At 36.0% G+C, this 13,788-nt stretch overlaps 1 protein-coding gene across 2 annotated transcripts in view; it reads left to right on the forward strand.

The window, feature by feature from the left end:
* The window catches only part of raraa (retinoic acid receptor, alpha a), a 286,802-nt gene extending 273,238 nt beyond the window's left edge, over positions 1-13,564 (forward strand). For both annotated transcript variants that reach the window (XM_028820073.2, XM_028820078.2), the window contains 5 exons: positions 4,335-4,495; positions 4,581-4,757; positions 6,354-6,558; positions 10,257-10,415; positions 11,784-13,564. In XM_028820073.2, coding sequence (XP_028675906.1) covers positions 4,335-4,495; positions 4,581-4,757; positions 6,354-6,558; positions 10,257-10,415; positions 11,784-11,983 — 902 coding nt within the window. In that variant the 3' untranslated portion in view covers positions 11,984-13,564. The remainder of the gene's footprint in view (positions 1-4,334; positions 4,496-4,580; positions 4,758-6,353; positions 6,559-10,256; positions 10,416-11,783) is intronic.
* The last annotated feature ends 224 nt before the right edge of the window (positions 13,565-13,788 follow it).

The raw sequence follows: 13,788 nt of genomic DNA on the forward strand, positions 1-13,788 counted from the left end.
ACTTATAGAATATGCAATTCACTGGTCCTTCCATTTTAAAACCACTCTGCTTTGCAGCCTCAGAAGAAAAGAGTGCAGCCATCTGAGGTGAAATCAGCTGTGTGTTACTGATAAATACCATTATGTGGTAGACCTGGGCCTTGTGTAATCAGCTTAGATGGTCTCGGCACCTTTCATCATACGAGAGGCTGTGCATTGGTGTTTATATTCCTGATCCTGGATATTTCAGCTTCATTTTCAGCATTAACAAGTTATTTATGTTGTAATAAATACACTCAATTGTAACATATAAAAAATGGACTACTTAGCTCATATGAACTGGGCCTTGGTGCAGGCTGAGGAACTTTATCTACTGAGTGGGAAAATGTATTTTCAATTATTTGGAGGACCACTTTTTATTCTGTGTGGCAACAGTCGTAGGTTGCTTGTTGTAGAAACTCAATCACACATGCATACATCTTTAGAATTAATTAACAGTTCTTTTTTTAAAATATTATGCAGAGTTTTGGGTCAGTCTTAGATTACAGAAGAAAAATGTAATAAGAGCCCAAGAGGAAGGCAAAAAAAAAACCTAGCCTGCTTCAAACATTGACATTTTTATCCTTCAATAAAATTTAATCTTTGTGATGGATGACCTGTCAATGGTTTAATTTTCTTCTCCCAAATAATCTGTTTCTGCCCCTCCCCACCCTCTCTCTTTTTTTATTGAATTTGCCAAAAGGACATGAATGATTTGTGAAGTATCCCCAGCCCCCAACATGCAGCCTTGTGTGCTTGCATGCACAAACACACACACACACACACACACACCGTTATTAAATTCACCAATCCGCCATGACTGATTATCAGCATAGCTAATAGTTCTGTAATGGCTTCATTAAATTGTGTTGTGCAGCTTATGACTACATTGCCAATTTGTCAACTTGGATAATGTCGTGGCTTAAGGATGCAAGAACCTGGTTTAATTTATTAATTAATTTTATTTCTCAAGAGACCTTAGATGGAAGAGCAATGCCTGAATGTCTCGACAGAGCTGTCTGAGGATGATTACATCAACCGCTAAACCTTTCCTGCAGCACCCCCTTCAGCCTATTCCTGCACTGCAACAGACATCTTTGTTTTCCTTTTAAAGATTAAATTCAGGAGGGAGCTGAATTGCCACAAATAGCTATCTGTCTCATTTGTTACCTTTGTTATGCTATCACGTTGTTCCTTCCTCATGTTGTTTGTAAGAATCAGATTTAATAATGGCAAACCACTGTGCACTGAGTTCACTAGAAACACCATTTCAAATATTGATGTACTTGGCATCATACCTTTTAAGTAATGTTGCATTGTCTTCTAAACAAATGCCTATCATCCAGCTGAAGTAATTGGTTTTTATAATATCTTCTCTCTTTGTTAGGCTTTTTATTTTTTTTAATAGTCGATGTAATGGTCATTTTTTCCAAGTTGAGCAAAGGTATCCTTTTCTATTCTGTGTACATTTATGTAATTATTCCCCATGTTAGACCATGTACTGCTTTACCTGTGTTTGACCAGTTTTCAAGCACTTGTTGGTCTAGCATTCTCTATCCTATGGGGTAATGCGATTTTATATCATAACAACTCAGATAGTCGAGCAGTTTGAGGGCAGGGCTCCTTTCAGCCAGTTCTGCAACCTCTGTCTACCGAACAGCAAATGCAAAAACTATAAAACCAGCTTTTGTGTCCATCACTACAGAGCTTTGTTCACTATGCCTGAATCGCAGATACTGGCAAAGTACGTCAAGGACCCTTTTCTTTTTTGTTGCTTCTAATGACTCCCAAGCAAAGGCATTCAAAGTTACTTTCAGTTTTCAGTAGTCTTGAGCTGATGAATGTCTTCAGAGATAATCCAAAGTCCAAAATATAAACATTTTTGAAAGCTATTTTCCATGTCAAATATGAGCTTACCAGGTCTTTGAAAGTAAAATTGTAAAGTTGTAATTACAGTTTTGACCACTATAATGAGAAAAGTGGCACATGTTACTTTTATAATGTTATTTAAATGGCAAACATTAAAAAAAATGTTAAATGAATCTTCCTTCTGTTTGAAAGGGCTGCTGATCATCAATGTTATATTTAAAAATGGAAGCTTTTTATGGTAGTAATTTATTAGGTCAACAAACAATATAGAATTTTTCAAGCGATATACAGTACACATAAATATTTTCTCTTTGGCTGCGCAGTTTTTTTTTTTGAAAAACAAAATTATATCCCACACAATCAAGCAAATAGCTATAACATAACAGGTACAAAAATATGCTGCAAAAGTGATCCAAAAAACTAAAAGTCAAAACAGAGAAGTAAAGATAATTGAATCTTTCAAACAATTTTGTTCCTTGCAGATAAGCTGCAGAACCAGTATTTATTAAATAAGGAGAATAGATTAATGTATTTATCTATGCTTGCAAGAGGTAAGTGCTATGAAATATTAGGATATTAAAACTTTAGAAACTTTTCTTTGGCTTGGTTTTGGTGTAAATGCTTCGATTTTTACATCATAAACTAGCTATGTTACCTGTTGAAGACATGTTATAGAATACATTTTAAAATATTTGACATTTAGTGTCTATGTCCACCTTTTTCGTACGCCGTTCCTTGGTATCCTCGTGTGTCTGAATCCCGCTTACCTGGCACTTCCTCACTCATTTGCATTCCCGTACAGTCTGTTTCTCAAGGTGCCTTGCTCACCTACTGTCTGGCTTTTGAGTACCACCAGTGGTAGACAGGCCCCCAATACCCGCTGTGAAAACATCATTTGTATTCTTGTGAATATTTCCTGTGTTCAAAGGTGACTCTCAATGTTCCTCCTGTGCCTTTCCTCATTATCCCCCTGTGTCTCAGCCTCTCTTATATAGCACTTCCTGTGCCGATCACATGAGCAACCAAAGTGAATCTAAGTAAGCAGATTGCTTGGAGCACCAGACCCACACACAGACAGTAGTGATTATTATACTGTATAGTAGATTGTGAGCTACTTAGTTTTGTAAGGGTCTGATTAGTTTAAATAATTAAAGTTCTAACAACATTAAACATAATGCACTTCAGTGTTAGATATATTATTCCATGAAACATCTCATTCCATCATATGAAGTTAGATTTCAAATTTCCAGTGAACTCTAATAAAAACCAATGTAGAGGATATTTTTGCCCAAAACTGCTAAGCCAATATGCTTAAGTCCTTTATAACCGACAATAAAGGATATGAAAGAAAGAAAATAGGCCTACAAGTCAGTGGATTCCACACTTTGTCCTGGGGGCTCGCCATGGCTGCAGGTTTTTGTTCCAACCAACTTCTGAACTCCTAGCATAATTAATTGAGATGTTATTTCCCAGTTTCTGTATTTTGGGGTAAATGGTGAAATTACAAAACTAAGTTCGGTAAATGTTTCTTAAAATATACTAAGTAGTTATGTGGATATAATGCCTTTTTAACTTTTTAACAATATTTCCATTCTGATTTTTATTCTGCTTTCCCTTGTGCTCTAATTATTGAATCCATTACCCAATAATTAGTTGGTCTGACGCAGAAGTAGTTGTAGCCTTTCATCATTCAGTGATGTTTTCCCAGGTGCCTGCTCTGCTTGTTTTTAGTTGTTTTTATTAAAATACAATGAAGGGGCAAACTACACAGAAAAAGGGCAAAATAATAGGAAAACAACAAAAGAGAGGAACACCTGCAGCCACAGTGGGTCCCCAGAACCAAGTTTGGGACCCACAGCTATAAGTTAAAGGACGGTGTCATATGCAGCTTTAAGAATTTCATTTATTTTGTCAGAGTTAGGAATGCATTTATGCAGCAGTAAGATGACCTCTCAGACAATTGTACAGCCTCTGTTTACTCATTCGGAAATACAAAGAAACCATAATGCCAGTTTTACGTTTGTTACTAATGAGATTTGCTCACTTACTGTGCCTTTGTCACAGAAACACTGGTAAAATTTACATTAAATGTCCTTACTCCTCCATTTCTTAAAGCTCTCGAGCAAAGTCATTCAGAGCTGAGATAAGTTGTAGTCCTCTAGCCACTGCATTTGTATACACCCGGGAATCCTGAGTTGTATCTGTCCTGCTATACAGGTAGCAAAGTATTATGTATGTCCAGCAACCAACTACTAGATAAAGATCTTTTATTTATTTAAGTAAAATGTTGTTTCCCCTAGCTTTCTATCATTTATTAACAGCTGTTGCCCAGCTTCACATAGTTTGCTTATCTATACAATTTTCTTCCTGTACAGTACAACCTCGGAGATTTGAGTGCAGCTTTTGCAACCTTTGCCAAGTAATTTGGTTTAATTTTCTTTCTGCAGCAGTAAGAAATGACCGCAATAAGAAAAAGAAGGAAGAAAAGAAGCAAGAGTGTTCTGAGAGCTACATAATGAGTCCAGAAACAGAGAATATGATTGAGAAAGTCCGAAAAGCACATCAGGAAACTTTCCCTTCTCTCTGTCAGCTTGGAAAATACACTACGGTAAGCTGTCTGTACACTAAAGTTTGCTGTAAGCTGAAATGTATGAACGTAAACTAAATTGCGGCCGGCTTTGTCTGCTTTTCAGAATTATAGCTCAGACCAGCGAGTATCTCTGGATATTGACTTGTGGGATAAATTTAGTGAGTTGTCTACCAAGTGCATCATTAAGACTGTTGAATTCGCCAAACAGCTGCCAGGGTTCACCACACTAACTATCGCTGACCAAATCACTCTTCTCAAAGCCGCCTGTCTTGACATTCTGGTAAGTGCCTCGTACGATTAGCATGTTAAAATGTTAAAAAGTTTGAGCAAATCAGGGAAGAATGAAACTAGAATCTCCATAGTTTAAGGTATGTGATTGCTGAAGCCAATAAAACACTCTTGACTAGTCTGTTGTGCATATGTATTATTATTTATCATAATAATTATAAAGCAGAATATTGAACATTTACACCACCATTGTAAATGCAGATGGTGTTTACTAGACAACAAGATAGCAACTGTAAACAACAAGCCCACCAGTTCATTACTCCACCTCTGATGTGGAATCTAGAGCAGGTCAATTAACTTTCTTGTGTTTCTGCTATTTAAAAAAAGTAACACGCTTGTAAATTGCCTTCAGATGGTGTTCACCATATTCTTGGCATCAATGGTACTGTAAAGTGCTTACTATGGGGGGCACCATATACACTCAGTGGCTACTGTTATTAGGTACACCCAGATACTACCAGGTAAGATCTTCCTCTTACTTCCAGAACAGCCAGGAATTTTGTTATGATCTACATTTCAAATCACTCATTCTACTAATCCCAAAGGTTATGTGTTGAATTGAGATCCGCAAACTCATTGGAGTAAAGTATTCATTTGAACAAGTGTAGACTGTGACCATAAAGAGATGCACGTAATCAGCAACAGTCATGGCATTCAAATTACACATGTTTGATATTCAGAAGCTGAATGTGTGGTAAGAAATTTTTCATTACACCATTACACGACTACAGATCTGTGCCATTAGCTCATGACAAACTTTTGATGATCACATGGTCAGTATAGCCTCATCTTCCTCTCATAGTCCATCTACTTCAAGGTCAAATGCATTCAGAGATACCCTTCTGCACACTACTGGTATAAAGAGCTGTTATTTATGTATTTATAGTAGTGTCGTTTGCCAGAATGACCTTTCTTGTTAGTATCCCTCACATAACTTCTGTTCACTGGATGTCTGTTGCTTATCATCCTAGTATTAATAATTTTAAATTTTTTATATTTAATTTAAGGCTGAATTGGAATTATTAAGTCAAATAGAAGTAGATTGTTCTATTTCAGGAAGAAACTCCATTCACAGATATTCTTTGTAGATAAGAATAGTGGCATCCATGTGATTTAAAATAGATCCAAATAAAGCTACACCTGTGATGGCCACTTAATGCCCATTGATGCTTGTATAGTTTCCTGAAGAAAATACACATTGAGATATGAATTTAAACTCCTCCTCGGTGACTGCATGATTACATGCTTTTGCATATCATCAGTTTTTTTCCTTTTCTGATTAAATTGCCTTCAGTATAGCACATTAGTATTTATTCTATAGGAATATGTTACAAATCTTACATTTACTTGTGATACTCTGAATCACACTCCATAGTATTACCAAAATTGTTTCATTTTACTGCTTTAAATAATCATTCTATACAAGAAAATGTGCTCGAATGTGTGCTTGACATATGAACTCATTTTAACAGTATTTGTTGACTTAGATTTCAGCTACGGTTGATTATGAAATTGCATCTTTTCAATTCATACCATAGTGGAAATTAATTGTTTAGTTAACTTTATTTGCATTTCCATTTATTTGCAGATACTGCGGATTTGCACACGGTATACACCAGAGCAAGATACGATGACCTTCTCAGATGGCCTGACCCTCAATAGGACACAGATGCACAATGCTGGCTTTGGGCCACTAACTGACTTGGTGTTTGCCTTTGCCAATCAGTTGCTGCCACTGGAGATGGATGATGCAGAGACTGGGCTGTTGAGCGCAATTTGTTTGTTGTGTGGAGGTATGTCACTTTATTAATTTTGGTGTATTATTAGTAACATTAATTTCTGCATGTGCTTCAGTTTCAGTGAAATAACTCCAGGGACCGATTCTGTTTTTGTTGTTCATGGTTTTCCACAACTATTATGGTTGTACTTTACTATGTTGTGGAAACTGTGTTGCATGCTACAGTATTAAATGCTTACTAGTATTTTATTTAAAACTGTTCAGAATATGATCTGCACCTCAGCTCCAGAGACCCTTGTGTTCGGACTTGGATTTCTGCCTTGTAAAAATACAAGCACAAAACTATTATAGTTAAAACATTATCATCGGATTCACAGTGCACATGCATGATTAAATAATTGTCTCCTACTCAGCCACTGTTCTGTTTTGACCGATTAACACAACTGCGCTTTTAGCTCCACCATTCAGAAAATGATTTGCACTTATCTAATGCGAAGTCAAGCAAAATGACACCTTTCATCAGCTAACTAAAAAGATTATAATATGCAAGCTTTCGAGGCTGCTCAGGCCCCTTGTACATCTTGCCTGAAGAAGGTACCCAAGTTGCTTTAAAAGCTTGCATATTGTAATCTTTTTAGTTAGCCGATGAAAGGTGCTTGACTTCTCATTAAATCCATAATGGCTAACATGGTACAACACCCTTGCACTTTTGTGTATTGTCAGTAATGTAACCACATAATACATCAGTAAAATCCTTTTATTAATCACGCATTCGGTTATCTGGAAAATAAATTGTTTAGCTACAGATGGTTTTTGTAGTGGCCAATAATGACATACACACCCCAGTGTTTCCTTGAAGTCCAATCCTCGTGATACTGGTGTGTACTAAACAAAGATATTTAGAGTGTCAAAATCCCAGGGCAGCAGGTTAAGCATTAAGGTAAAGGCAGTAACTGCATGAAATAAAGTCAAAGGTGAGAAAATAAAATTTAGAAAAATAGAGCATAGTGGCTTACAGTTTATGAATAAGTGCACTGATGAGTGATTGTTTGAATATTTGATTTTTACTGCTTTAAAAGTATTATACTTAACCTAATTTTAATGTCTATGTAATTAACAGTTTATGTAAAGTCCTAGATTTTTCTTCTTTGCTATTTCATTGGCATATGTGTGTGTGTTTAATTTATAAACCCTGTCTCAAAACCAACAGCTTTTTCTAATGTTTAATTGGATAACTTGTTTTCCTGTGTTTGGTCCATAAGTTTTGAATAAATCTTCAGTATTGAATTTAGCACAATGTCAATTATTGTCATTTCCTTTGATATATGGAAGTATATCCACCCTCTAACACTTTTTAAAGTGAGCAGTTTATTATAAACAAGGAATCTATTTTGAAAATATATTAATTTCTCATGTTCAGGATAAAATGTAAAATGCACTTACTATGGAGAATGAATGCCCTCTTCTACCTTGGTTGTATTCCCCCAAGTTTCTTTAAATAACAACCAAATTCATAAACTACAGAAGACCACCTAGATAGCCCAGAAAATGGTAGCATATTTTATTAAAAAGGGGGAATTATTGAAAGATGTGAATCGGGAATAAATTTGCTATGTTACATGGCTAGATTGGCCTGCATTTACTTCCCATGAGTTAGATTGTGAGATTCACATCAGCAAAGACTCCCCGAGTCCACGCAGACGAGAGAGAGTCGCTCAATGAGCGAAAACGCCAAGTGCCTCAAAGTCGTGTGTCTCACAGATGGAAAATGAGCACAGCTCCAAGTGAAAGCAAATTACACTGATTAAAGGTGAATTCAGGTGTTTAAGTTGCAAATTGCCTTTTTACTTATAATTAAATATGTATTTCCAGTTATGCCCTGAGCTTTAATTTATTCATTCATGAATTCAATTTATTGCCTGAATTACTTGCTGCTACTAAATAACATGTATGTGCAATTTGTGCAATTTAGTGAAAAGAATGCAGAGTGCTTTGTTTCTGTTGTTGGTGCATTTGTAGAGAATTACACAAATGTTCTTACAGTAAAAAAAATCCAAAAAAGAAAATGAATTAATCAGAGAAAGTGAGAATTGAAATGTACAATATATCATTGATGTGTGGATAATAGACAGTATAATTATGTGTGCTTCATTCCTATTCAAATGTAATATCTTCTGATTGTAACAATATTTTCATATCAGATGTATCTACGTCATAGATTTCCTTTTGGAATGAGTGCAGGGCTGCATCAACGTGTCTGGAAAGAAAAAGAGTTAAGGATTATTTATTTCAACACTATAAAGGAAAGAAGGTTAAAGACACAAAGTTTCAGCTGTATAGCCTTGATAAGGTGTGCACCAGCTCCTATAGACAGGCTATACAACCATAAATGTTCCTTTTGGTTCATTTTTATGCATGACTGATAAGCCTGTATTGTCTTTTTTTTAACTCATTAGTAAATTCCAATTTTTTTAATTTGGTAGATGATGATGTGATATTCACATTATTCATGGGGTGATCAAAACTCTTTGAGCCTGACCTATGAAGAGAAACACCAGTAAATCCAAAAAGGTTTGGACCATGAATTTCATCCTAGTGATTTATCCAAGTTTCATCTACAGTAACTTCTTGCATTTCTCCTGCTTTGAATTAATTAGCTGAAGATTCTCCTTGGAACATTGGATGCAGTGTTGCCTCATTTCAACATCCTGGGCACCCAACATGCACAGATATTGCTCATGTTTAATTAGTTATTAACAATGGATTTATTTGACCCATGAGTAATTGCTCCAGTATGAGCTGTATCACACTCGCATCACTCCTTGATTCTCCATTACAATTTGCTTTTTGATGGCATCATTTTCTTTTGTCATCAATGCTGAAGGCCGACCAGACCTTGAATTCTCTTTATGGAACATCCTGCCATGACAGGATTCTGAAGCCCATCTATGGCATATGAAGAGGATTAGTTGTACTGCTCTGTACTGTTAGAAATTGATTGTGCGATACTTTTTACAATTTATTGAACTGTTTTAATGCACAGGACCTAATTTTGGCCACTTTCCAAATCGGCAACATGGCATTTACATTTTCAGAATCAAGTTCAGGCCCAAAACGTTTTTATCACCCCTCATACTGTCAGAACTACTGCATTCCATCTGCTTTCGTATTCATTCTTATATTTAGGCCCTCTGACAAGCATAATGCAATCCCAAAAATATACTTACCTGTGATTTTCTTCCAGGGAATTGTTATTATTTTTTATTCTTTTTACAGTTTCACCTCTTTATTATCACATCCATCATACTCTCAATACATAACAGTTAGGGCAACTATAAAATGGTAAAGGTTTTCAGAATTTAAGTAGGATAGTAAAAATCGCAGTAAATTAAATTTACAGTTTAATGTGCTTAAAAAAGAAGCTTTGGCCTTATGGATTTATTTGTAGAATTTGCATCATCCAACCAGCAGCTTATCTCTAGCTAGCCAGTTCTGTACCTTATCTGTAAACAAGCACCACATTATTTATTGTACTGTATGTGTGTTTATAAATAACTGTTTCTTTTCAAGAGATTTAAAACTTCTTTTTAAAGGATTGCTTTTATTTTCCAAAAATGCTCTATTTAATTGTACAGATGATTTACATCACTAAAATACGTTTTTTAAAGTTCTCTACAAAAGTCTTTTCTGTAACTGACTAATTTTATTATTTGGCTTGGTTAACAAATTTTGCCCTCCTCTCCTGAACTTCAGACCGCCAGGACCTGGAGCAATCAGACAAAGTGGATACGCTTCAGGAACCTCTCCTTGAAGCCCTCAAAATTTACGTAAGGAAGAGAAGACCTCACAAACCTCATATGTTTCCCAAGATGTTAATGAAGATCACAGACCTCCGTAGCATCAGTGCCAAGGGTGAGAGACAACCGCCTTTTCATGATTTTTGATAAAAAATAAATAAATATGAGCATTTTGGTTTGCTAATGTGCTTGTTCTATAATCAGATTCATCTCCTATTCTTTACGAATCAGTTGGATATTAAACCAGTAGCTGATTGTTCCACAAGTATAATGTTAGTAGCTGTTTGACATTTTTTTTTTTTTTTACATTACTTGAAAAGCAAGAAACAGGTTTATGTAATAGAGTTTACATAGAGGTTGCACCACAGGCTGAGAATTATTGCTGATGATCACATTGGCAGTAGTGAAAACCTATAAACCTCAAAGACTGATTCTGCACACCACCACATTAGTTACGTACTGCATGATATAAGAAAAGCAGTTACTTCTGTTAATTGAACATATGTCCAGTTCACTAGCTTCTCTGTTTGTTTAAAAAAACTAAATCTGCCAAATGTGAGCCCTCAGACTTCATTTAACTCTTTTTAAGTTTTAAATATAATGCAAACAGCAGTAAGCTATTTACAGTGTAAAATAAACTGGTAATGTACACATAATGATAACCACACGTGTGCCTGCTGTGGTCTCAGCACTAATTCTGTGTGACACTGGCACTGAATCTGTTGGTGCTTTTATTATAGTACTAGCTGAAATACCCAGCGTTGCCCAGGAGGCAAATAAAGTGTGTGGTTTTTTTTGTTTTTTTTTTTAATTGTTTGAGAAAAATATACAATGAAAAAAAAAAAACACAACTTTAAAAATAAATTAACAAACAGTGAAGACTTGCTAATGTGCTTGTCTTGCGGTCTTGTATGTATGTTGTCATCCAGTTAACGCTCAGAACCGGCCAACTCTATTTAATTTCAAAAGCAAGAGGCGGGTGTTGGTGCTCAGACATAAAGAATGCTGGCAGTCACCTCCAGTTCGCCCTCTGGTGGTCGTTCCGAGTGTCAAGTGGATGATAACATGCATACAAGACTACAAGACCATCCCCCACCCTACCCAGAAGGGGGTGGGTTAGGGTTGATTTCACCCTCCAGTATTTTTAGTCGACCATTGAGAAACATATGTACCAAGTTTCATGAAAATTGCTCCAGCCGTTCAGAAGTGATGCTGGAACATACATACATACACACATTAACTTTTATTTATATATATATATAATATGTATGTATGTATATGTGTATATGTGTGTGTGTATATATATATATATATATATATATATATATAGATTATGGAAGCTATTCTACCAAGTGCTTTATCCTGATCACATATAAAGTTAATAAATCCAATAATTAAAAAAAATCTTTATTGCTCTGTATTTTTAAATAAAATAAAATTGAGCTTATAAATCAAATTTAAGATTTTTTTTTCTGGTTTTCAGGGGCAGAGCGAGTGATCACTCTCAAGATGGAGATACCAGGCTCAATGCCGCCACTCATTCAAGAAATGCTAGAGAACTCTGAAGGCATGGAGCCTCTAGGACACCACCAAGGGAGGAGTAGCACAGTCCCTGCAGGCAGTTGTAGCCCTAGCCTATCCCCCAGCTCAACCCAAAGCAGCCCTACCACACAGTCTCCGTAGCGCTTGCAGCTCTTCAACTACTGCACTACTGGCCAAAACAAGACTGTGACTGTGCTCAGTGACTCAGAAATTCATGTATTTGAGCCTGCGTGTTCCACTGCACTGGGCAATGGGCAAATTCTATAGGCAATACCACAGTATTTGATATACATATCCTTGGTTGTGAATTTTATTTTTTGTTATAATGCAGTAACACTGCTGGATTTTAAAAGGCTTACAGACTGGATTTCTACCTGTATCAGATTTGGAAATTCTTTGATTATATGAACTTTGTTCAGAAGGCATGAAGGATGATCAGGAAATGCACTGTTTGCGGGAATGTTCTGTACATTGTGGTAAAAGAGGAGTAACATAATGTTTTACATTTCTGAACCCGTTCCACCACAACACATTTTGTGTGATGATAATACAAGAAAAGGAGGCGAAGAATTGTTATTGAAGTTTTATCACCATTTGTTTAAAGAACGTGTTTTTTTTTGTTTTTGTTTTTTTTTTTTTGTTCTCCACTCTTGTGATGTGACCGTGTATCTAAAAACTGCAACCTCTAGCTGAATGCTGGTGGAAGTTAGAAATTAGCTTACTTTTTTAAAAAAAAAATTTAGACAAAAATTGCACAATACCAGGTGATTTTGCTTGTGTGTGTGTGTGTGTGTGTGTGTATATATATATTGTGTATGTGTTTATACATACAAACATCTCTCTCTGTCATATATAAAATTAATTATGAGAGTGACAGAGAAATGTAGATATGTATATGCATGTAATACATACCACACACACACACACAAAACACCATTTCAGACTGGACCTGCTATTTCTGTTCATTTTACATTAGGTTCACACATCCTTCAAAAGCAATGAAGATTAACTTTAAAGATGGAATTTGGTAGCCTCTGAGATATTGTATATAAGCTGTATTCATTTCTTTTAAACTATGAGGACTTTAGCCTTCACTTCAGTTGTTAATGCCTTTTCGTTTTGTTAAAAAAAAAAAAAATCCTTTTAAGCACATTTTTATTGAAGGAATCTTTTGGCTGTACTCTCTTAGCTCTCCAGGACACAGAGAATTGCTTGCAGCATCTCTTTGCGTCGGGTCTGAAGTAAAAGGGTTTTGACTTTTTGCTTTTTCACAGACAGCTGGACAAACCTTTTCCTTTTAATTGTCTCACCAAGGGATACCAGGGCTTTCAGCTTCAAGTGCAAATAAATGAAAAAAAAAAATTGTTTTACATGAAGAAGATTGAATTGCAGTGTTCATTGAGAGACTGCTGATAGATCTAGTACTCTCCATTCAAATCCTGCGCCCAGGTGCTGTCTCTGTGGAGTTTGCCCACTCTTCTCATCTTGCATGGGTTTTTTTTTCCCAAGTACCTTCAGTTTTCTTCTTTCATCCCAAAGAAAGGTTAACTGGTGAATCTAACCTGGCTCCATGGGAGTATGATTGTGTGCATGAGTGGGCCCTGTGGTTCCTGTACCTTGTCCAAGGCAGATTCCTGTTTTGGGCCTTATGGTGTACCCTAGTGATCCTGAAATAATTTAAGTGTGTTTGAGAATGTCATGCTTAATACTCCAGCCATGCCATGGATAAAAAACTATGGGGAGAGCAAGACATCAGATGGCTTGTACTCATCTACTTTCCCTTTATTTGGTTATTATGAGTCACTACTGGGGCTGCAGCTAACAACTATTTTACTAGTTTGGTCAATACTACTTTGATCAACCGAATAATCTGGTGTTTTTAAAAAGAGTCTTGAAGGCTGACGGTAGTGATAAGCACCCACAAACATTGCCAAGATTGTACTGTT

The sequence above is a fragment of the Erpetoichthys calabaricus genome, chromosome 14 (genome assembly GCF_900747795.2).
Source record: "Erpetoichthys calabaricus chromosome 14, fErpCal1.3, whole genome shotgun sequence".
Taxonomy (NCBI): Eukaryota; Metazoa; Chordata; class Cladistia; order Polypteriformes; family Polypteridae; genus Erpetoichthys; species Erpetoichthys calabaricus.